At 42.3% G+C, this 26494-nt stretch overlaps 1 protein-coding gene across 1 annotated transcript in view; it reads left to right on the top strand.

Annotated features, from left to right (window-relative positions):
- Positions 1 to 26494, top strand: part of CUL3 (cullin 3) — a 108348-nt gene that overhangs the window by 29316 nt on the left and 52538 nt on the right. The window contains exons 2-4 of the mRNA XM_089669507.1: positions 14993 to 15190; positions 22809 to 22922; positions 23912 to 24072. Coding sequence (XP_089525633.1) covers positions 14993 to 15190; positions 22809 to 22922; positions 23912 to 24072 — 473 coding nt within the window. The remainder of the gene's footprint in view (positions 1 to 14992; positions 15191 to 22808; positions 22923 to 23911; positions 24073 to 26494) is intronic.

The raw sequence follows: 26494 nt of genomic DNA, 5'->3' as shown, positions 1-26494 counted from the left end.
TTTCTGACACTTTTTTTGTCGCATGAAAAAAAATCAGTATGTTTTGCGAAGAAATTAATTTAAACCCCAAACATTATATTTTTTTTTTAAAGCAAACACCCTAGTGAATAAAATGTTGGGTGCTGCAATTTTGTATGTCACTTAGTACTCACGCAGTGATTTTTCAAATGTATTTTTTTTTTTCTGTTTAAATACACTTTTTTTTACTGTTAATGCACAAAAACACACTATATTGGCCAATTATTTGGTAAAATATAAAAGATGATGGTATGCCGAGTAAATAGATACCAAACATGACATGCTTTCAAACTGCATGTCCTGTGCAATGGTGACAAACTGCATACATTTTTAATATCCATAGGCAACATTTTAGAAGCTACCATTTTAGATTTACAGAGGAGGTCTAGTGTTAGAATTACAGCCCTTGATCTGACGTTCATAGCAATACCTTACATGCACGGTGCAACAGCTGTTTCCATACTGGCATAGGGTCAAGGCTCATGAATGCAGGTGCGTGAGGGTACGTTTTAAATTATTTTTACACTGTCCCTTTTTAATTTTTTTTTTTTTATCACTTTTAACCACTTCCTGTCCAGGCCAATTTTCAGCTTTCGGCGCTCTCACATTGTGAATGACAATTACTCAGGCATACAACACTGTATCTAAATGAAATTATCATTTTTTTCAAACAAATAGAGCTTTAATTTGGTGGTATTTAATCATCACTGGGGTTTTTATTTTTTGCTAGAAAAATGAAAAAAGACTGAAAATTTTGAAAAAAAACATGTTTTTCTTAGTATTTGATACTAAATTTTGCAAATAAATATACTTTCTTCATAAATTTAGGCCAAAATCCATTGTGCTACATTTTGTTGGTAGACATAACCCAAATCAGTGTGTATTATTTAGTCTTTGTGAAAGTTATAGAGTCCACAGACCACGGTATATATATTTGATATATTTGAAAATGTATCAATCCTGATGCACGGACTACCTATATAATTTCTTGGGGCCCTAAAATGCCAGGACAGTACAAATACCCCCCAAACGACCCCTTTTAGGAAAGTAGACAGTCTGAGGTATTTAATGAGAGGCATGGGGAGTATTTTGAAGTTGTCATTTTTTGCCAATTTTTTAAGGAAATGATGAAAGTAAAAAAAATTCTTTTTTCTTTTTCCCACAAAGTTGTCATTTAACAAGTTCTTTCTCTCACACGGCATAGGCATACTTGCAATTACACCCCAAAACACATTCTGCTACTCATCCTGAGTATGGCGATACCACATGTGTAAAACTTTTTCACACCCTAACCACATAGAAGGGCCCCACATCCAATAAGCACCCTTAGGCGTTCTAGGGGCATCTAATTTCTTGACTGTCTATCACAGTTTTGGAGGTCCTGGAGCACCAGGACAATTGAATTACCCACAAAATGACCCCATTTTCGAAAGAAAACACCTCAAGGTATGTTTTAAGAGGCATGGGGAGTCCTCTGAAGACTTCATTTTTTGCCACATGTTTTTGGAAAATGTGAAAAGAAAATGAAAATGTATTTTTTTTTTTACGCAAAGTTGTCAATCTATGAGATATTTCTATTACACAGCATAGGCATACTTAAAATGATACCTCAAAACGCATTCTTTAACTCCTGCTGAATATGGCGATACCAAATGTGTGAGACTTTTTCCACAGTCTGGCCACATAGAGGGGTTCCACATCCAATAAGCACCTGTTAGCGTTCTAAGGGCAAAAATTACACATCTAATTTCTTGACTACCTATTGCCGTTTTGGAGGTCCTGGAGCATCAGGGCAATGGAATTATCCACAAAATGACCCCATTTTGGAAAGCAAACACCCCAAGGTATGTTTTAAGAGGCATGCAGAGTCTTCTGAAGACTTCATTTTTTGCCACAAGTTTTTGGAAAATGCGAAAAGAAAATGAAAATGTATTTTTTTTCTACACAAAGTTGTCAATCTATGAGATATTTCTAATACACTGCATAGGCATACTTAAAATTACACCCCAAAACACATTCTCTAACTCTTCCTGAATATGGTGATACCAAATGTGTGAGACTTTTTCACAGTCTGGCCACATAGAGGGGTTCCACATCCAATAAGCACCTGTTAGCGTTCTAAGGGCAAAGATCGCACATCTAATTTCTTAACTACCTATTGCTGTTTTGGAGGTCCTGGAGTATCAGGACAATGGAATTATCCACAAAAAGACCCCATTTTGGAAAGCAAACACCCCAAGGTATGTTTTAAGTTCTCCATCACTCTCATCTGTCATACTCAGAATTTGAAATGCCTCCTCGCTTGTATATGATCTTTTGGCCATATTTATGACACTGATCAGAACCCACTGGTATGGCAGTGATCAGGATGGTGTTGCAGTGAGGGACAGATATCTGGCTGCAGTTGGTTCACACTAGTCACTGTTGGGCAAAAATCAGAGATACAGTGAGGTGGCTGGCAATGTTTTGTGAGTGTGTGTAAACTCTGTGCAAAGGCTGAAAATTACTCAGTTAGCTGTACTGGATCTCTCTCCTCACAGACGATGGCAGTGAACAGGATCCACTGGTGTGGCAGAGATCAGGGACACTTTATGAACAGGCACACTGTAAGGTGATCAGGGACACTGGGCCACTGTATGGTGATCAGGGACACTGCTGGGCCACTGCGGTGATCAGGGACACTGCTGGGCCACTTGTGTGGCGATCAGGGACACTGTGGCAATCAGGGACACTGTGGCGATCAGGGACACTGCTGGACCACTTGTGCGGCGACCATGGACACTGCTGGGCCACTGCGATGATCAGGACGCTGCTGGGCCACTTGTGTGGCGATCAGAAACACTGCTGGGCAACTGCGGTGATCAGGGACACTGCGGTGATCAGGGGCACTGCTGGACCACTTGTCCGGCAATCAGGGACACTGCTGGCCACTTGTGTGGTGATCAGGGACACTGCTGGGCCACTTGTGTGGTGATCTGGGACACTGCGGCAATCGGACACTGCGGTGATCAGGGACACTGCTGGACCACTTATGCAGCAATTGGGGACACTGCGGTGATCAGGAACACTGCTGGGACACTGCTGGACCACTTCTGCGGCGATCAGGGACACTGCTGGGCCACTGCGATGATCAGGACACTGCTGGGCCACTTGTGTGGCAATCAGAAACACTGCTGGACTACTGAGGTGATCAGGGACACTTCGGTGATCAGGGGCACTGCTGGACCACTTGTGTGGTGATCAGGAACACTGCTGGGCCAATGTGGGGATCAGGGACACTGCTGGGCCAATTGTGTGGTGATCAGGAACACTGCTGGGCCAATGCGGTGATCAGGGACACTGCTGGGCCACTTGTGTGGTGATCAGGAACACTGCTGGGCCAATGCGGTGATCAGGGACACTGCTGGGCCACTTGTGTGGTGGTCAGGGACACTGCTGGGCCACTGCGGCAATCGGGGTCACTGCGGCGATCAGGGACACTGCTGGACCACTTGTGCGGCAATCAGGGACACTGCGGTGATCAGGGACACTGCTGGACCACTTGTGCGGCAATCGGGGACACTGCTGGGCCACTTGTGTGGCGATCAGGGACACTGCTGGGCCACTTGTGTGGCGATCAGGGACACTGCTGGGCCACTGCGGCAATCAGGGACACTGTGGCAATCAGGGACACTGCTGGACCACTTGTGCGGCAATCAGGGACACTGCGCTGATCAGGGACACTGCTGGGCCACTGCGGCGATCAGGGACACTGCTGGACCACTTGTGCGGCAATCAGGGACACTGCGGTGATCAGGGACACTGCTGGGCCACTGCGGCAATCAGGGACACTTCTGGGCCACTTGTGTGGCAATCAGGGACACTGCTTGGCCACTGCGGCGATACTGCTGGGCCACGTGTGACGATCAGGGACACTGCTTGGCCACTGCGGCGATCAGGGACACTGTGACGATCAGGGACACTGTGGCGATCAGGAACACTGCTGGGCCACTATGTGGTGATCAGGGACACTGACAATCAGGGACACTGCTGGGCCACTTGTTGGGCGATCAGGGCCACTTGTTGGGCGATCAGGGCCACTTGTTGGGCGATCAGGGCCACTTGTGGGCGATCAGGGCCACTTGTGGGCGATCAGGGCCACTTGTGGGCGATCAGGGCCACTTGTGGGCGATCAGGGCCACTTGTGGGCGATCAGGGCCACTTGTGGGCGATCAGGGCCACTTTAGGGGCGATCAGGGCCACTTTAGGGGCGATCAGGGCCACTTTAGGGGCGATCAGGGCCACTTTAGGGGCGATCAGGTGTCACTGAGGTGGAGGGCAGTTAGCTACAGCCCTTTTCTTCGCAGTTTCTCCTCTCACAGACAACTCCGTGAGAGGAGAAGGAGGCGGAAGCCGCACCATGCGGCTTTTGTTTACACTTAAGCTGTGTCCTTATTGGACACAGCTGATCACATGGTATGGGACCGATTTCATTGGTCCCATACCATGTCACGTAATCCACCGTGTCCGTCGGACTCGGCGATCATCGGGCTCGCGGGTGCGCGCTCTAGGAGCCGCGCACGAGCCTCAGATGCAAGGTGCCGTTTAGAGACGGCAACCCGCTCCTGTAGGTGTCCCGTCCTGCCGTTTATAAACAGCGGCCGGACGGGAAGTGGTTAATGCTATCACAGGGAATGCAAATATCCCCTATAACTTCAATGGGCATTGTCATATATATATTTTTTTTTTTCAGAAATCTGGGTTCTATCAAACTCTAGATATCTCCTCCTGCCCTTACGTTATCTAATCAAACCAAGGTCGGTGTGATCAGTTGCTTTCCCAATTTACAAATGGAACTGGTTCTATCCTGCAAAACTGAAGTGATGAAATGCTCGTAGCTTCTGATTTCTTTGGCTATAGAGATGATTGGCACCATTCTGGTCTCCCATCAGCTTTCTGGTCAGCTGGCAGAAACACCGGCTGCTTTCTCAGGTTCCTCCGATGGCACGGGACTGCCCGAGAAGGCCGTGGGGGAGGGGGGGCATTGTCTCCTTTTTGTAAAAGCAATACTGCAGCTAATTAGCCACTAGGATTGCTTTTACATGACAGCCGATCGCCAGCTGAAAAAAATTATACCAGGACGATACCTGAAGCTGTAGGCATCATCCTGGTATAACCATTCAAAGTCCAATGATGTACCAGTACGTCGCTGATCCTTTGGGTATATATATGCTGTGTTCTTTTTTTTTTTTTTTTTTTTTTTTCCTTTTCTTTTTATTATTTGTATGCAGCCTTTGGGCTGAATGGGGAAAAAAAAGTGTGGTATGCCCTGCATCCATCCACTTCTAATGGTGGGCACACATTAGGTCACACTTTACCACATGCGCCAGTTCCAAGAATGTACAAATGTCTAAATAGTGGTACACTTGAATAAAAATTGTCCACGTATAAGTGGTACCCCATATGGAAAAAGGATGACACCAAGTCCCAAACTATCTTGCCACTACTCCCCATGTAGTCTGGGCATCCAGGGGGCTCCACATTACTATCTTTTCCCTCGTAAATCCTTAACATAAGTATAGCCTGTTGTCCTCTCACAGGTTTTCTACATCTTGACCCCATATCTGGCACACTTGCTGGGGAGAAATTGTTTGAATGCAAGGCAGTCAGAAAAATTAATGAGGGACTCATCAACACAGATATTTGCTGGGGAGTATAGACATCTGCAAATTTTTGGTTAAGGAAGATTTACAAGGGGACCGAATTTTGTGTAGCCGGTCAAATTCAGGGTCACCTCAAGGACGACAGAGTGTATTCTCGTTGAAATGCATAAAACACATTATACTCTCATCTATGCCTGGCCATGGCAGCAGAGAACACGGGCATATGATGAATCAGGTCTGTGGACCAATACAACCGCAATTCATTTTTTTTTTTAGTAATGCTCATGTTGAGGGTTAGGCCCCAAAAAAATATAAATTCGAAAACCGTGATGGGTTTCCATGCAAATGGTCTGGCAAGGTTTGAATTTTGCTTGGCGGTGATACATTGAAAAACAGCTCCAAAAAATCAAGGGGAGTAGATAAATTAGCTTTTTCCACCTGAATTCCGGGTTGGGCAGTGAATGGGGGAAGTACGGGTGCTGCAGAATTTGTGGGCTGCCAATCGGGATTGCAAGCACATCCGGAAGGATACTAGGGGCTCTACGGGCCTGTGTGCGAATTCTTGGTGGTTGCGGGACAATACTTGTGCTCGCCACCGCACCAGCTTGTACTGCAGTGATGGGACTCACCACGTCGCCAAGTCATACTGCAGTGCTGGTATTATTATTATATAGGATTTAAACAGCGCCAACTGTTTTCTCAGCGCTTGACAATACAGCAACAATACAATTCAATACAAGAGGGTTAGGAGGGCCTGATCTTGGGAGTTTACAATCTAAGAGGTATGTGAAAGACCAGGATGTACTAGACCGCTGGTGCTTGCCAGTTCACCAAAAGGTTGCGCGGCACTAGTACTGGCACTCTGCTGCATATGAGAGTCATCAAAATTTACCGGCAAGTGCTAACAGAGATCAGACCTGATTCTGTAAACACTGCGGTTTTGTGTGCAATGTATCAAGTGACAGTGACCTCATGGCACTGCACTTGCTGGTTTAGAAGGGGGGGTTAAGCGTAGGGGCTAAACGCAGGTGCCGCGGCTGATCCTGCTAACGTGTTTTTGGGGACACTATACTAATGTGAACGCTGGTATAGTGCTGATCTGGTCAAAGATATTGATCCGCTCAGACACTATACTAGCAATGGAGGTTTATTGTGTATGAGCATCTTCCTGGCAATCAAGGGGTTAAATGTGATTACTGGTGTACTGACGGCAATCTGACGCCATCTGGGAGGGGCGTGAACACCATGGGAGCGTGAATCACGTATATATATGTGATTTTGCGCACTTGTGCTTGATAGTACTGTTAGTTCTCTAAGATATTTGGAACAATCTATCTGCTGAGTTCATAAACTGTGTGCAAGTGTACTTAGAAGAATTGATGCTGTTTTGAAGGCAAAGGTGGTCACACCAAATATTGATCCGATTTTTGGATTTCTCTTCCATTTCTGAGAGCATTCTTTCTTCCTGCCAACAGTACACAGATATGCGGCTTCACTGAAGTGGATCTTTATCTGTGAGGCCACATATCTGCGCACCTGTCTTTGTGCTAGGAGTGCTCTGTACAGCGTGCTCAAAGCCCAGAGACCAAGCTCCCACTGAGAGCCCTGGGTCTCCTACTACCGATCAGGACCTGGGACTCCTGATTCCTGGTCACCTGCTCACTGTGATAGCTCTGGTTGGCTGTCACAGTGATCAGTCACTGTGCAGCCCCCCACTGTGTTGCTTTCTCTTCTGAATGAAGAGATAGATGCTCTGTATCTTTCTTTCCTGCAGGAGAAAAAGATGTAAAAAAAAAGGAAAACCTAGATAAAGATTTGATCTAGGTCATTGCCAGGGTTAATGAGTGGTCAAGGTAGGGGGTCAAAGGTCAGGTCAGTATATTTTTGGTAGGTTTTTTTTTCCTTTTTTTTTTCCTTCCATTTGTGTCAGCCTGTTCTAGGTGGGATAAAAAAGCAAAATGAGCACTGTTGTTTCAGGGCCCTACTACGGGTACAAACAACATACAAATATGTGGCATCATTATGATTGTCAGGAGTAGGAACATTTATTTTGGGATGTTTCTTGGTGGTAAGTTCTAGTAACAGCGAGAAATATACAGCTAAATCGTAAGATTTTTTTTTTTTTTTTCTAGTTTGGGCCAGTTTTCCTTTTCGATGATATAAAAAAAAATGCAAAGATATCCATTACAATTTCCCACCAAAAGAGAGCCTAATTTTGTCCTGAAAGAAAACCAGGTATAACCCACCTGGGTACACCAAGTAGTTGTGATATGTACAGTTTTAATAACACGTCAAACTTTCAAAATTTTGTGTTCAGTCATTATCATTTGTTTTACCCTCGGTCACTAAGGGGTTCATTTACAGCATTTTTTCCACATCTGCTTAAAATGGAGTTACACTCCAAAGTTCAAGCTCCACTTGTTTGCTCCCCCCCCCTCCACTGCCATATGGCACCTTTTGAGGGGGGGGGGGAGCGGGTACCGGGTTTATACCCGCTCCCACTTCTTGCTCAGTTTGCCTTGGCAAAGTGAGCCGGAAGTTCGCCCCCCTCCTTCCTTCAGCAGTCTCCTGGGAACCTTCACAGGTCCCAGAAAATTGCCGGACCAATCAGAATGCGCAGCGCGACTCGTGCATGCGTACTGGGCACCCCGCTGTAAAGCCGCAAGCTGTCACAGCCTGGTGCCCACAGTTGTGGTGCCGAGGAGAGAAGAGGCAGAGAAGGGATGGCGTGTGTGAGCACATTGCTGGATCCTGGGACAGGTGAGTGTGTGTTTTATTAAGTCAGCTTTTTGTAACTGCTGACTTTTAATAAACACAAAACTGACTGGAACTCCGCTTTAACCACTTGCCCTCCTGAGGATTTACCCCCCTTCATGACCAGGTCATTTTTTGCGTTACGGCGCTGCGTTACTTTAACTGACATTTGCGCGGTCATGCAACGCTGCACCCAAATGAAATTTACATCCTTTTTTTTTCCCATCGAATTGAGCTTTCTTTCGATGATGTATGATCGTCTGAGCAGTTTTTTTATTTTTTGCGTTACTAGTAATGGCGGCGATCAGTGACATTTATTGGGACTGTGGCAGACTTTCGGACACTGGGGGGGGGGGGGACTAGGTGTCACTGACACCCCAGTGACACCAATACAGTGATCAGTGCTAAAAAAAAAGCACTGACACTGTACTAATGGCACTGGGCAGGAAGGGGTTAATGTGAGGGGCGATCAAAGTGTTTGCTGGGAGTGGTTTACTAGGGGGAAATCTTCCTCCCCGTCGGAAATGCTTGATAAGTACTGGCCAGGACCGCCATTTACACACACATGCACACGTATTTGATCCCCTGCTTATTTTGAATGTTTGCCCACACACAAAGAAATGATCAGTCTAAAAATCGATTGGTAGGTGTGTTGTAACACTGAGAGACAGAACAGCAACAAAAAATTCAAAAGAAATGCATGTCTAACAAATGATGCACTGATTTGCATGTTCATGAGGGAAATAAGTATTTGATCCCCTTCACAAAACATGACTTAGTACTTGGTGGCAAATCTCTTGTTGGCAATCACAGAGGTCAGACGTTTCCTGTAGTTGGCCACCAGGTTTGCACACATCTCAGGAGGGATTTTGGCCCACTCTTCTTGGCAGATCCTCTCCAAGTCTTTTAAGGTTTGGTGGCTGATGTTTGGCAACTCGAACGTTCAGTTCCCTCCACAGATTTTCAATCGGATTAAGGTCTGGAGACTGGCTAGGCCACTCCAGGACCTTAATGTGCTTCTTCTTGAGCCACTCCTTTGTTTCCTTGGCTTTGTGTTTTGGGTCATTGTCATGTTGGAAACACCCATCCACAACCCATTTTCAATGCCCTGGCTGAGGGAAGAAGGTTCTCACCTCACCCAAGATTTGACAGTACATTACCCCATCCATTGTCCTTTTGATGCCGTGCAGTTGTCTTGTCCCCTTAGCAGAACCCCCCCCCCAAGCAGAATGTTTCCACCACCATGTTTGACAGTTGGGATGGTGTTCTTGGGGTCATAGGCAGCATTCCTCCTCCTCCTCCAAACACTGCTAGTTGAGTTGATGCCAAAGAGCTCGATTTTGGTCTCATCTGACCACAACACTTTCAACCAGCTGCCTGGAGATCATTGACAAGATTCTCACGTGTAGTTCTGTGATGATTCCTCACTGTTTAATGATCATTAACACTCCACAAGGTGAGATCTTGCATGGTGCACCAGATCTAGGGAGACTGACAGTTTTGTGTTTCTTCCATTTGCGAATGATTGCACCAGCTATTGTCACCTTCTCACCTAGCTGCTTGACTATAGTTTTGGTAGCCCAGTCCAGCCTTGTGTAGGTCTACAATCTTGTCCCTGACATGCTTGGACAGCTCTTTGGTCTTTGCCATGGTGGAGAGTTTGGAATCTGATTGTTTAATTGCTCCTGTGGTCAGGTGTCTTTTATACAGGTAACAAGCTGAGATTAGAAGCAGTCTCTTAAAGGGAGTGCTGCTAATCTCATTTTGTTACCTGTATGAAAGACACCTGGTAGCCAGAAATCCTGCTGAATGATAGGGGATCAAATACTTATTTCCCTCATGAACATGCAAATCAGTGCATAATTTGTTAGACATGCATTTCATTTGAATTTTTGTTGCTATTCTGTCTCTGTGTTACAATACACCTACCATTCGATTTTTAGACCGATCATTTCTTTGTGAGTGGGCAAACATTCAAAATCAGCAGGGGATCAAATACTTATTTCCTTTACTGTGTGTGTGTGTTTGTATCTCTAACCACGGGAGCGTAATTCGCATATGTGTGTGTGTATGTATATGTATGTATGTCTATATGTGATTCTGCGCACAGGTGCCGCCCGCCCTGTAGCAGTATATCTGCTATAAGGCGGTCCTTAAGTGGTTAAAGTGGATTCTTGGCAGAAAATTAAGTCTTGCTAGGTCATTTTCAGGCTGGCCCCTTTTGCAAGTAAAGCTATGTAAAACATTAAGTGCCTGTTTAACCACTTCCAGTCCGGACACTTTTACCCCCTTCCTGTCCAGGCCAATTTTCAGCTTTCAGTGCCATCACACTTTGACAATTCCGTGGTCATGCAACACTGTACCCATATGAATTTTTTAGCATTTTTTTGAGACAGATAAAGCTTTATTTTGGTGGTATTTATTCACCACTGGGAATTTTTTTATTTTTTTTGCTATGAAAAAGTCCAAAAATTTAGAAAAAAAAAGTGTTTTTCTTTTTTGCAAATAGTATTTCATCATAAATCTTGGCCAAAATTTATTCCATTATCTTTTTATTAAAAAAAAAATAACCCAAATTAGTTTATAACCAAAAATTATAATTTTTAAACTTTTTTTTTTTTTTCCCCATACTGTTACCCTAGCAATACAGTCTCGGATTGCTTTTACACCCATAAAGGCTGTAAAAGCACTAATTTCTCCTTCTCTCTAGCTGCATTCTTACAGCCATTGAGAACTGCGGAGTGAGCTGTGATTGGTCAGCCTTTTACCATGTGATCTCTGTGATCATTCACAGATTTCACATGTAGTAAGCAATGATGTCAGAAGTGACATCTTGCTTACTACTCTGCATGTGATCACTGATTGGCCAATCAGTGATCACATGATCGGGACCTCGCACAGAGGTCCCGTCCGATCGGTGTTCCACTGCGGGCACCGGATCACGGTGCTGCGCTCCCTGGGAGCGTGCACAAGCAGGGTGCGGGGAGGCCGTTTATAAACAGCCACCCGACCCTGCACTGCCACCATCCTGCTGTTTATATACAACAGCTGGACGGGAGGTGGTTAAAATCCAGTAATACACTGTCTCACCCTGCTTTACACGTGCTCAGTTACTCTCCCTTTTCAGGCACTGCCGAATTTGTAGAGGCTGATCTTCTGACAGTCTGAAGATTAACGTGGAACTAAAACCATCGATTTAACAGTTTCGAAAAACGGTTACATTCTCGGCATGCCAGCTATGTTAACTGTCACATTTATGTTCTCAACCAAACTGTCAAACCATCACATGGCTGGTGTTATAGCTGATTACACGTGCAGCACCATGGCAGTTGCAGATCAGACAACAGCTTCCTTGGATGAAAAGGACAGGAGGGTTTAGCTCTGCTTTAACTGCTGCTCATGGCTCTGGGCTTCAACAAAATGGCAGCCTCCATCAAGAAGAAACCGGAACAAAGCTGGAGGCAATTTACAGCACACACTAATTTTGGTGGCATAATTATGTAGAATTTTTCATCAACTTGTTAAGAGTAAAGTTCCACTTTAAGACTTTTGCATGGTTCTGTTATAAATCTCTTCTCCCTGCTGTCTTTGGCCCTACTGAACGCACACAAAAGAGGTTCTCTATTTTCACCCTTTGGCATGAGGAACCTATAGGAAATCTCTCTGATGGACACATATGCAGAACTAAAGTGGAACTAACCCTTCTTTTCCTTTTTCAGCCAAAGAAGCTGTCTTTAGCCTCTGTTTGATCTGCAACTGCCATGGTGCCGCATACAGTCAGGTCCATAAATATTGGGACATCGACACAATTCTAACATTTTTGGCTCTATACACCACCACAATGGATTTGAAATGAAACGAACAAGATGTAATTTAACTGCAGACTGTCAGCTTTAATTTGAGGGTATTTACATCCAAATCGGGTGAACGGTGTAGGAATTACAACAGTTTGCATATGTGCCTCCCACTTTTTAAGGGACCAAAAGTAATGGGACAATTGGCTTCTTAGCTGTTCCATGGCCAGGTGTGTGTTATTCCTTCATTATCCCAATTACAATGAGCAGATAAAAGGTCCAGCGTTCATTTCAAGTGTGCTATTTGCATTTGGAATCTGTTGCTGTCAACTCTCAAGATGAGATCCAAAGAGCTGTCACTATCAGTGAAGCAAGCCGTCATTAGGCTGAAAAAACAAAACAAACCCATCAGAGAGATAGCAAAAACATTAGGCATGGCCAAAACAACTGTTTGGAACATTCTTAAAATGAAGGAACGCACCGGTGAGCTCAGCAACACCAAAAGACCCGGAAGACCACGGAAAACAACTGTGGTGGATGACCGAAGAATTCTTTCCCTGGTGAAGAAAACACCCTTCACAACAGTTGGCCAGATCAGGAACACTCTCCAGGAGGTAGGTGTATGTGTGTCAAAGTCAACAATCAAGAGAAGACTTCACCAGAGTGAATACAGAGGGTTCAGCACAAGATATAAACCATTGGTGAGCCTCAAAAACAGGAAGGCCAGATTAGAGTTTGCCAAATGACATCTAAAAAAGCCTTCACAGTTCTGGAACAACATCCTATGGACAGATGAGACCGAGATCAACTTGTACCAGAGTGATGGGAAGAGAAGAGTATGGAGAAGGAAAGGAACTGCTCATGATCCTAAGCATACCACCTCATCAGTGAAGCATGGTGGTGGTAGTGTCATGGCGTGGGCATGTATGGCTGCCAATGGAACTGCTTCTCTTGTATTTATTGATGATGTGACTGCTGACAAAAGCAGCAAGATGAATTCTGAAGTGTTCCGGGCAATATTATCTGCTCATATTCAGCCAAATGCTTTAGAACTCATTGGACGCCGCTTCACAGTGCAGATGGACAATGACCCAAAGCAGACTGCAAAAGCAACCAAAGAGTTTTTTAAGGGAAAGAAGTGGAATGTTCTGCAATGGCCAAGTCAATCACCTGACCTGAATCCGATTGAGCATGCATTTCACTTGCTGAAGACAAAACTGAAGGGAAAATACCCCAAGAACAAGCAGGAACTGAAGACAGTTGCAGTAGAGGCCTGGCAGAGCATCACCAGGGATGAAACCCAGCATCTGGTGATGTCTATGCGTTCCAGACTTCAGGCTTTAATTGACTGCAAAGGATTTGCAACCAAGTATTAAAAAGTGAAAGTTTGATTTATGATTATTATTCTGTCCCATTACTTTTGGTCCCTTAAGAAGTGGGAGGCACATATGCAAAGTGTTGTAATTCCAACACTGTTCACCTGATTTGGATGTAAATACCCTCAAATTAAAGCTGACAGTCTGCAGTTAAAGCACATCTTGTTCGTTTCATTTCATATCCATTGTGGTGGTGTATAGAGCCAAAAATGTTAGAATTGTGTCCATGTCCCAATATTTATGGACCTGACTGTATGTGATCAGTTATGACAGTTTGAGAACACAAGTGAATGACAGCATTCCCAGCATGTCAGGAATGTAACTTTTAAAACTATTAAGGGCTCGTTCACACCATGGTGCAGAGACGTCCGTTTTTCTGCACATGTTCTGCAAGGGCACAACAAAATCGATTGTTCTCTGTGTGCTGTTCACACCATAACACTTGTATCACATTCAGATTTTTGTCTGTGCGCGAATCTGTAGTGTGTGTAAAAAAATTGTTGAAGCGTGCATGAAAATTGATGTAAACTGATCTCTCTGCAAGTGAAAACTGCACATCAGTTTCCATCAGTTTTTCTGCATGTAAGGTGTGAACGAGGCCTAAATCGATGGGTTTAGTTCTGCTTTGAAAACATGTTAGTGGTTCTAATCCTTTCTTACTCAGTGCATTGACGGGCCATTCATTTTAGCACACAAAACACCATACCACAACTCGCCATAAAAGATTAAAATAATCAATACTTTGTTAGATCAGCTATTTGTACTGTGTGGTGTAGTTATGTACTGTGAATAAGGAGACAACCCCAGATAGTTAGTGCAGTCATCTCCATTTGCTTGCCCACAAGCTCACTTTAGCACCCATAAGGAAAATCCTGATCAACTTTGTTGTGTTTCAGAGTTGCAGGAAAAATCTTGAAATCAGAGTGTATACTTGGAAGCTGAGTAATTGCAGTCCTATATTTTAGGGTCACCATAGATGTTGCATTCTGACTGCACGATCTTTGTATAGTGAACTTTAGATTTACCAAAACTGTGTAATATAAGGAGCTATCTAACCAATATGTTTCAGTTAGTCCATTTCACTAGATTGCACAGTCATATGGTAACGTGCGCTGAGCTTTAGTTCATTACCATGTTTCATTTTTATAAGTTTTACAAACAAAGCGTTTGTAAAGGACTATAGACAATAGAAATTTGAAGGGTCCTGATTTTATAATAATAGTTGTAGTAGTTGTAAAAAATTTTAAGTGTTATATTTTATTTTTTGGGGTTTAAAAGGCAAGTCAGAAGAGCAAAAAAAAACTAGTCCAGCTTCCTAAACAAGAAAGTGTTGCTTCAAATTTGTACATTTTTAAAACTCGTTTAATCTTTTTTAATTCTTTTTTTTTTTTTTTTTCACTACTTACAGATGACTATGGATGAAAAATATGTTAACAGCATTTGGGATCTTTTAAAGAATGCAATACAAGAAATTCAGCGCAAGAACAACAGTGGTTTGAGCTTTGAAGAACTGTATAGAAATGCATATACCATGGTGCTTCATAAGCATGGAGAGAAGCTCTATACAGGACTGAGAGAAGTGGTGACTGAACATCTCATAAATAAGGTAAACATTACTCCAAAGACCAGCATGAGCAAGCATATTGGTCCTCATGCTAGTTGGACACAAGACCAGCAAAGAATGCACTCGGTTAATATCAGATTTGCTCAATAACCAAGCCATAATCAGACTAAATTCTTTGTTTCTTTTGCAGTAGCTGCAAATTCTGTAAGATATTTTAAGAATTTGATACATTTCTTTAGAATAATAAGATAACATTTTTTGTGGGTGCTCACTAACATTTGATGGCCTTCTATGTATTAGAATTTTTTTTTTTTTTCATAAAAATACCAAAATGGGGAGCACAAGAAATGTCTGCTTTTGTCAAACTTCATAATCTGATAGATTGTTAAAACAGTAATACTCTGCCTGGCTGTGAGTGCACCTTTTGTTTATAAACGCATTGACTATTACATCACTCCTTTACAACTCGCTTAGCAGGTTGTAGAACTAAAATAGTAATTTTGTAGTGCAAGATGTGTCTTTAGAAAGTAGGGGCTCAGAGCGTGTTTGGAAAGTGCCCTCAGGGGAGGAGTGGGTGGAATAACTGAAGGTATATGCATATATGGGGAAATAACACATTCAATATCGATGTAAAAATATACCTGTTTCTTGCTCCTCTCTTCAGACAAATAGACCAGGGCTGCCAATTATACATGTGGTGACAGAAGGTGTATTTTCGTATAGTGTGTTGTGCTTTAGTAAAGTTTTGATGTTGAGCAATTAATTTTCCCTTGATATAACCATGTCTTCAAAGAACCCTTTGTCAGCCGATGGTTAAACTAAGCAATAGTCAGGATTTGAACAACTAAGCTGTCAGAGACCAGTACATATTGCAGGAAAAGGATAGGAGGTTATAATTGCAAACTCTCTATTTCCAAAAGGAATTTAAAGATCTAAAAGTCTTCTTAGAAGGATATTTATTTAATTGTAAGTGGAGCAGCCTCCGACCACTAAAAAACATCAGAAGGCAGTGAATTAATTTAACAATAATCACTAAAAGTAGAGGTGTACACACCAGACAGATTAGTGTTGTCCACACTGTACTCCATGATACTCTGCAGTGTGCCCAAAGGCAGCCAGGCTGATGGCATTTTTGAAGGAAGTTGATGATGACAGTGTTCATATTTTCATTTCTTTAACTTTTTAATTCTCTACGCATTTAAACACAGTAGTATTTTCATAATTTGCTAACGCATGAATGTTTTATGGTTTTGCCAATTTTTACATTGTGAAAAGCCAGCAGTTAATTCTCACGGTTCTGTAACCACTCTCCCTTTTGGCTGATCATTTCAAGATGCAGGGACACAAAGCTGTCACAGGAAGGGCAGAGATGTCTGGTTGAGCCATGATTGAAAGCCTGTCCGAACAAGTCAAAACTTTGATGGAGGGTGGGCTGAGTTCCCAGCACAGCTAGAGAACAACCACGCTGTTCTCTCAAGTGTAGTGTGGTCAGTTTTTAATAGGAAATTCCTTCTACATCAGTTCTCTGCTCTGAATAATCAGAGTTGCTGTTTTTAGCCTTGTTCACACCAATGCGGCTTTGAAATTGCACTACAATTTCAAAGCCGCCAAGTCGTGCAATTTCATTGAGGTTTGCGACTTTTTTACAATCGATTTGCCGGTTCTGTTGTCACAGGGTGTGACTTTTGTGATGCGATTTTGAACTGACAAATCGTATTGGTTGTACCAGGACTTAGAGCAGCTCTCGGCAGCTGTACTTGTCAAAGCAAGCTGACAGTGATTATCAATAGCATTGTTCAAAATAGAAAGCAACATGGCTACTTTTGCATTTATTCTGTTCATTAATCTTCAGCTCAAAGGGATGAAATTTAATCTGCAACCAAAAAAGTGTAAAAAAAAAATTGGTTTTTTTTCGTTCCTCTAACTATTTAATTACTCTAATCAGCCCTAATTAACTCATTTGTTATCCTTCTCCTGATGTGTGTTTTTTTTTTTTTTTTTTCAATTGACCATTAAAATTTAAACTTTTTTAAAATTTAATATTGGTACACATTTAACAGGTTTTACATTTAAAGCGCAAAATTGAAAAAAACTACTTTTATTTCATTTGTAATAATTTTGCAATGCTTTGTACCAGAAGCATAATTTTAGTGTAATTTTAAACAAGACAAATTACAAAATAAAATGTGCACTTTTAATCCACAGTAACGCGATTTATAAAGACTGCATTTTGTTTCGTTTTGATATGTTTTATATTTTCTAAGTATTGCAAAAAAAAAATCATTTATGCAAGACAGTATTCACAAAAGAAAGCCATATCCTTAAAATAACCATGTATGTATTCCTTGGTTATCTTAATTAATGACAAGGTTATCACTGAATAAACTGCTCCATAGCAGAGTTATAAACATTGCTTTGCTCCATATGGGGTGAACAGATGTGAGGGAAGAAGTGGTTAAAGTTGCCTTCTTGGTTGCTATCTCATCAGTTAGAGATGTTTCTGTGTTAGGGGCTGTTCCTTCTAAAGAGCCTTTTCAAGGTGGTTTTGAGATCAGAAACATCATCCTTTTTCCCTAAGGTGGTCTCCTTTAACCTCCAAGAGGGTATTGTCCTCCCTCCACACTCTTGCCCCAAAACATGACAAGAAAATTGCCCTACACTGCCTGAATGTGGGCAGAACTGTCGGGTCTATCTGAAAGCTACATCCTAAATTTGCATGCCTGAGTTCAATTTTGTCTTGCCTTTTGGGTCCTTGTAAAGGACAGCCTGCCTCCCACCTCACAATTGTCAGGTGGATCAGTCAATTAATTCTAGGCCCCAAGCCTTTTAAGGAAAAAATTCCTGTCTCTTCCCATCAGTCCAATCCATCAAAGCTGTTGGTGTTGCCTGGAATTTTCAACATCCAGCTTCTGTATCCCAGATTTGGAAAGCTACCATCTGGTTCTCTGTTCATATGTTTTCCAAGTTCTACCAGGCAAATGTTCAGGGTTCAGCTGCAAGGTTCTTCAATTTGTATGGTTTCCTGATCTCTTGTGTTATTTCTTTTGGGCCTGTTGGCAGTACTCAGTTGCTGTGCTGACCGTTTGAGTTGTTTTTGCTTGGGTTCATCCCATGAACTAGATTTAACCACTTCCAGTCTGGATACTTTTACCCCCTTCCTGTCCAGACCAATTTTCAGCTTTCAGTGCTATCACACTTTGACAATTGCGCGGTCATGCAACACTGTTTTTTTGAGACTGTGTTTGAGACAGATAAAGCTTTATTTTGGTGGTATTTATTAACCACTGGGATTATTTTTTTTTTCTATGTAAATGAAAAAGTCCAAAGTTTTTTAAAGTGTTTTTCTTATAAAATTTTGCAAATAAATAATCTTTCATCATAAATCTTGGCCAAAATGTATTCCGTTATCTTTTTAGTGTAAAAAAAAAAAACCCAAATTAGTTTAACCAAAAATTATAAGTTTTTTTTTAAACATATATATATATATATATATATATATATATATATATATATATATATATATATATATATATATATATATATTTTTTTTTTTTACATTTTTATTTCTTTTGTTTTTGTTTTTTTTTTTACATACTGTCACCCTAGCAGTACAGTGTCACCATGGTGACACTGCACTACTTGTGGGGGGTGATGAAGATTTATTTATTTATTTTTTTTACACTGATTTTGCTTTTACACCCATAAAGGCTGTAAAAGCAATAATTTCTCCTTTCTGGCTGCATTCTTGCAGCCATTGAGAACTACTGTGTGAGCCGTGATTGGTCACAGCTTGTCACATGGTACAAGGCTGTTGTGAAGAGCCTTGTACCATGTGACCTCTGTGATCATTCACAGATTTCACACGTAGTAAGCAATGATGTCAAAAGTGAAATCTTGTTTACTACTCTGCATGTGATCACTGATTGGCCAATCAGTGATCACATGATCGGGACCTTGCACAGAGGTCCCGTCCAAAGATCGGTGTTCCACTGTGTCCGGAGGACACAACGGGCACCGGATCGTGGTGCTGCACATTCCCAGGGAGCGCGCACAAGCAGGGGGTGGGGAGGCCGTTTATAAACAGCCACCCGACCCTGCACTGCCACCGTCCGGCCGTGTATATACAGCGGCCAGACTGGAGGTGGTTAATACAGTCCTGTACTGTATGATTAAAGGATAAGTTCACCTTTCTGAACATGTTATATGTTACACCCATATTTAGAGTGTAACGTGACATGTTTAGCATCAGACCTCTCCCCCCTTGTGGCACCGAGCCTGGGATCTTTTCCCCATACTCCCACAATTCAAAGAGTGTGGCTGTGCTGGGCTCCACCCACACAGCCGTGTCATTGATTCACAGATCCTTGTGATTCAGTGAAATATGAGTACCAACAGCCTTTGTCACTGCTGGCTTGAAGTTCTTAATGAACCACCACAGAGCTGTGGAGCACTGTGGTAGTTCATTCGTTCTTCCTGTCGGTGTAAAACTGCCTGCTTGTGCAAGGTACGAGCACACAGATTACACTGACAGCCTGCAGGAGACCTGCATGGCATCACTGATCTATTGATTGCTAGTGCAATGCTTCCCAGGCTCCTAAAACAAAAAAATAGTAAATGCACATTTTTAAAAAAATTTTTTTTTTTTTGCATCGGCAAAAAATGGGCATTTATTTTTAGAAGGTGAACGTCTACTTTTTAAGATAATAGGAATTTTGACTTGCCTGTAAATTCCTTATCTTAGAGTACTGTACAAGACATAGGTCCTCTGTGTGTTGATCCCTCCTTTTTGCTTCGGGGGAAAAAAAAAATGGAGCCTCACTATGCTCTAGGTCTAGGTGGTTCTAGGAGATGTATTAGTCACTGTTCAATCAACTGACAGAAGCAGCATATAACTCATGGTCTAGGAATACCTATCCTGTACTGTTTTCCGAGATAAATGTGCAAGTCGTATACTGTGCATCCAGAAAGTATTCACATCGCTTTACTTTTGCAACATTGTTATGTTACAGCCTTATTCCAAAATGGATTAAATTCATTTTTTCCCTTCAACATTGTACAAACAATACTCCATAATGACAACGTGAAATAAGTTCATTTTGAAATATTTGCAATGTATTTAAAATAAAAACCAGAAGTAAAAACATGTACGTAAGTGTTCACAGCCTTTGCTCAATACTTTGTTGAAGCACCTTTGCACCAATTACAGCCTCGAGTCGTTTTGAGTATGATGCTACAAGCTTGGCGCACCTGTTTTTGGGCAGTTTCTCCCATTCTTCTTTGCAGTACCTCTCAAGCTCCATCAGGTTGGATGGGGAGCGTCGGTGCAGAGCCATTTTCAGATCTCTCCAGAGATGTTCAATCGGGTTGAAGTCTGGGCCACTCCAGGACATTCACAGAGTTGGCCCGTAGCCTCTCCTTTTGTTATGTGGGCTGTGTGCTTTGGGTTGTTGTCCTGTTGAAAAATGAACCGTTGCCCCAGTCTAAGGTCCAGAGCGATCTGTAACAGGTTTTCATCAAGGATGTCTCTGTGCATTGCTGCATTCATTTTTCCTTCAATCCTGACTAGCCTCCCAGTTCTTGCTGCTGAAAAACATCCCCACAGCATGCTGTTGCCACCACCATGCTTCACTGTAGGGATGGTATTGGCCAGGTGGTGAGCGGTGCCTGGTTTCCGCCAGACATGACGCATGGCATTCAGGCCAAAGAGTTCAATCTTTGTTTCATCAGACCAGACAGTTTTGTTTCTCATGGTCTGAGAGTCCATCAGGTTCCTTTTGGCAAACTCCAGGTGGGCTGCCATTTGCCTTTTACTGAGGAGTGGCTTCCGTCTGGCCACTCTACCATACAAGCCTGATTGGTGTAGTGCTGCAGAGATGGTGGTTCTTCTGGAAGGTTCTCCTCTCTCCACAGAGAAATGCTGGAGCTCTTTCAGAGTGACCATCAGGTGCTTGGTTACTTCCTTGGCTAAAGCCCTTCTCCCTTGATCGGTCATTTTGGCCAGGTGGCCCACTCTAGAAAGATTCCTGGTGGATCCGAATTTCTTCTATTTACGGATGATGACCCTGTGCTCATTGGCACCTTCAATGCTGCAGAAATTTTTCTGTACCCTTCCCCAGATCTGTGCCTTGATATAATCCTGTCTCACAGGTCTACGGACAATTCCTTGGACTTCATGGCTTGGTTTGTGCTCTGACATGCACTGTTAACTGTGGGACCTTTTATAGACAGGTTTATGCCTTTCCTATTCAACTGAATTTCCCACAGGTGGACTCCAATCAATTTGTGGAAACATCTCAAGGATGATCAGTGGGAACAAGATACACCAAAGCTCAATTTTGAGTGTCATGGCAAAGGCTGTGAATATTTATGTACATGTTTTTTTTTTTTTCTAATAAATTGCAAAGATTTCAAAACTGACTTCTTTCACATTGTCATTATGGGGTATTGTTTGAAGAATGTTGAGGGAGAAAAATTAATTTAATCCATTTTGGAATAAGGCTGTAACATAACAAAATGTGGCAAAAGTTAAGCGCTGTGAATACTTTCTGGATGCAGTGTGTGTGTTATAAAATTAAATTGTGTGTTCATGATTTGACTGTGTGGGAGCATGACTTCTGTCCTGACTGTCCTCCCCGTGTATGCTTGGCTCACTTGAGCTTATGTCTTTCACTAAATATAGAAGAGGCATACTCTGCAGGCAGATTGGCTCTTGGCTGTGAATTTAGATCACCAGGGTTGCCAGGAAGCATCTGCCGTAGGCATGAAGTTGTTGCTTCAGTAAGACACTATTTGGTAACTCTCAGCTCATGTCTATGGCACGGATAATAGGACAGAGCTCGGCTGATCTCGCATTAAGAATATTACCTGCCTCAGTTTCGTTTTTTTTTTTTTTCCCTGTGCAGCTAAAGGCTTGAAAGGAAGAGGAATATCTGCTGTTGGGGAGGGCCAAGTTAAAATAAATCTGTTGCTCTGTCCTGCTTGGACAAAACATTGGCTCAGTTTAGGCAGTCCCTTACTTTAATAATCGCTATTGCTAACAAACTTGCCATAGCAAGTGAGCAAGCATAGTTGTGCGCGCTCTAGGTGCCTGTACATGATTCAATACATATGTTATTCACAGGAGTACATTTCTAGTGGTCCTCATATAAAATAACATTTCCAGGAAGACCACTAAATACAATTTACAAACCTTTTTAAAGCATTTTTCTTGCCAAACAATTTTTCATTTTGTTTAGCCAGTCTTGTTATTCAAACACCAATGTAAGATCGCAAAGCCAGGACCTGGACATCTTTGCAGGTTACCCAGCAGTTAAACAATAAGGCTTGGACAATGACCCACTCCAGAAAAAGAATTTACAAATTGGCAATTTGAAATCGCCTATATGCTCTCCCCTTCCATAAGCATTTTGATGCTGCCTTTGGCAGTACCGTGTGAGTTGCTCACAATGCTATCCCTTCCTCTCCTGAGTGCTACTGTATAGTGAATGACTGGTTCAGGCAATTTTTCTGTTTTAACAAAAGCATAACTAGATATAATAATGTTTCCACATTGTATAGGATTGTTCTGATTTAATTTTTCTTGCTTTATCATTTGCAATTATTTTATCAACATGTTTGTTTTTTTTTTTTTGACAAATTTTAACTTTTGTGGTTTTTGCAGGTCCGAGAAGATGTATTAAATTCTTTAAATAACAATTTCTTACAAACGCTTAACCAGGCATGGAATGACCACCAGACAGCCATGGTTATGATTAGAGACATTCTTATGTATATGGTGAGTGTCTTTCATCTTTGTAACATTGTGAATATTTATGCATGACTGCACTGGTGGATATTTGCAGCTGCTGAATGACCCAAAAGACCATTTAGCCCATCATGGGTGGTATAGTAGATGGGTGAATACCATGCAGGTGGTCCACTAAATCCAGTGTGGAAGCATGGGAAGATAAATGCCATAACTTCATTCAGAAGGGCCTGTTCTTATAAGGAATCCTAATCTCTTGTGCTCTACAATGTAGAGCTAGTTGGCACTGGTGACATCTCGAGAAGTTGAGCATCTACATTATTGCACAACTGGCTGGAACAAATGGAGCACTTGGTGAAACAGTGTGGCATTGTTTAGGGCAGATGAGTTTTTCAGGTGTTATAAGCCCCTGATTGAGTTGGAAAATCCATAATGCAATAATGCAATCTTCTTACAAAATAGATATGAATAAGTGCTGGGTCACACTACATGCTTTCCAGTAAAAAAAACATTTCTGGTTCCAAAATGCACAGAGTAGGCTACGTAGTTGTCAGTGGCATGGTTCACACCAGTGCTTGCAGTTCCAGTGCATTCCAGTTCCAGAAAAAAAAAGTAGAACATGCTGCATTTTTATGGCACAGAACTGTGCTGGGACGCAAAAAAAAAAATGCTCCAGAACACACCCCAATGGACTGGAACATATAAAAAATGCACTGGTCCTCAAATGACCAAAAAAGGCATCTGGAACGCACCAAAACGCCAAACCCACATGCAGAAACGCATCCAGACTGCGTTTCTATGGTGTGAAGCGGCCCTATTTTTTTTTCAATAAATATCCATTTCTAGAGTAATTTTGCTTTAATTTTTGCTCCCCCCCCCCCCCCCCCCCTCCCCTTACCATTACCATTGTTAAACTATAGCATATTTATCCAAGTGTGTCTTGCATCAGTTCAACTACAAAAAAACTGGAGGCCTATTTAGATTTACTTTTGACATTCTTTATTTCTTACCACTTTCAGGATAGAGTCTATGTTCAGCAAAATAATGTTGAAAATGTTTATAACTTGGGCTTGATAATTTTTCGTGATCAAGTTGTTCGATATGGCTGCATAAGAGATCACCTGCGACAGACGTTGTTGGATATGATTGCAAGAGAGAGGAAAGGAGAAGTTGTAGACAGGTAAGCATACAGTCTGGTTGTATATTTTAATAGAGAAATTCCAGATATAGAACGCTTTATAATATGTGCTATTGACCTTAGAATATTCCATTAATGGAATTGAACCAATGGCATTTTCAGCTTGGTTTTTATTAATAGAAAATTCAGTGTTATTGGCAGTCACAAAAACAAATCTACATTTTGACATGGTAAGATAGTGGCACTCTTTTATGTGCATACTATGGATTTTTATTTTTTTTTTTTTTTTTGCACAAATATATTTTTTGTATGTATGTTTCCTTTACACCTGTTGATCTGGCTAGTAAGTCTATTATTTTTCAGCTTCCTATAATAGGCCAAGCTGTCCAGCAAAAGTGGCAGTTAGTGGGAAGAGACACACCATTTGCCACCGGCAGCAGTTCTTACAATAGTCCCCTTTTATTCATTTATATAACACCTTTATCCCAACTGTGGAAAAAAACTATTGCTGTAACTGCTTTAAGTATTCGCTGGAGCTGGGGTTTATTTCGTTAATAAAGTCCATCTTAAAACTACCTTCTCTTCAGATTGACAGTGCTGCTGTCCATGAGTGTCTCTGTTGCTCCTCCTGTTAAGTGGAGCCACACTAAGACAGTGTGTGTTAACTGGCTTTCACTGGGTGAAAGTAAAGGTTACAAACTGCAGCCTTCACATTTAGTGGTTAATTAGACTTGTAATTTTGGGGGATGGGGGGTGGTATGGTATGTTCAGTATGGTAAAAATGCGCGGTTGAACTGCGTTTTTTGTTCCCTCCTCCTTAACTGCTTGCTGTCCAGCCACTGTAGAAAAACGGCCACAAGGTGGCACCGCTGGCCAAAATCACGTTTTAAAATATCATTTTGCAAAACAGGTAGGGGGGCGCGCACGAGGCGCGCGCCCTACCCTACCTGTCCTGCCTATCGCGGCAGCAGGTGTCAATCATCGGGTCCTGGCCGGTCATTACCCGCCTGGTCTCGGTGATTGCCAGAAAACGGTGACACAGAGCACAGCTGCATTGTTTACACTGCAGGTCTGCTCCCTGTCAGCTCCTAACATGCTGATCCTGAGAGAGGAGTTTATCTCTCAGGATCAGCTGTTCCTGTGAAGTACACCCCCCCCCCGCCCCCTAGTAAAACACTCCCCTCACACAGTTAACCCTTTCATTGCCTAAAAAAGTTAACCCCTTCCTCCCCAGTGCCATTAGTACAGTGTCAGTGTTTTTTTTTTTTTTTTTTTTGCACTAATCACTGTATTGGTGTCACTGGGGATGTCAGTGACCCCAAGTCAGTCCCCCCCCCCCCCCCCCCCCCCCCCCGTGTCCAAATGTCCGCCGCAGTCCCGCCATAAGTCGCTGATCACTGTAATAAATCACTGATCGCCGCCATTATTAGTATAAAAAAAAAAAAATCCCAGTATCTTTCCCGCCATTTGTAGACGCTATAGCGTTCACATAAACTAATTAATTTACACGTATTGGGATTTTTTTTTAGCAAAGATGTTGCAGCATACAATTTGGCCAAAATTAATGATGAAATTTTGATTTTTAATTTTTTATATAGCAAAAAGTCCAAATTTTTTTTTTTTCTCAAAATTGTCAGGTTTTTTTTTTAAGCGCAAAAAATAAAAACCGCACAAGCGATCAAATACCATCGAAAGCTCAATTTGTGGGAAAAAAAGGATGTAAATTTAATTTGGGTGCAGTGTTGCATGACCGCGCATTTTGTCAGTTAAAGTAACGCAGCAATGTGTTGGGTGCGCAAAATCTCACACACACATGTATATGTGTGTATGTATATATTACATACATACATACATACATACATGATTTGCTCTCCTGTGGTTTTCACTCCCCTTCCCAGATAGCGTCAGATTGCCCATCAGTACACCAATACATCATATTTAACCCCTTGATTGCCAGGAACACGCTCATGCACAATAAACCTCCATTGCTAGTATAGTGTCTGAACAGATCAATATCTTTGATCAGATCAGCACTATACCAACATTCACATTAGTATAGTGTCCCCAAAAACGCGGCGTTAGCGGGATCAGCCCCGGCACCTGTCAGCACCTGCGTATAGCCCCCCCCCCCTCCCCCAGCAAGTGCAGTGTCAGTAGGTCACTGTCACTTGATACATTGCACACAAAACCGCAGTGTTCGCAGAATCAGGCCAGATCTCTGTTAGCACTTGCCGGTAAATTTTGATGACTCTCATATGCAGCAGGGTGCCGTTACCAGTGTCGTGCCACCTTTTGGTGAACTGGTGAGTACCAGCGGTCTAGAACATCTTGGTCTGTCATATACCTCCTTGATTTTTGGAGCTGTTTTTCCCGGAATATCTGTATGCGTTGATTGTGGCTCAAAGCAATTTTATATGCACAACAATTTATTGCCGCCGACCCAAATTCAAACCTTGCCAGACCA

The sequence above is a fragment of the Staurois parvus genome, unplaced genomic scaffold (assembly GCF_062004578.1).
Source record: "Staurois parvus isolate SC_StPar_1 unplaced genomic scaffold, SC_StPar_1.0 ptg000078l, whole genome shotgun sequence".
In the NCBI taxonomy this organism is placed as follows: Eukaryota; Metazoa; Chordata; class Amphibia; order Anura; family Ranidae; genus Staurois; species Staurois parvus.
The sequence above is the reverse complement of the archived record's forward strand: the minus strand, read 5'-3'. Positions and strand labels throughout refer to the sequence as shown.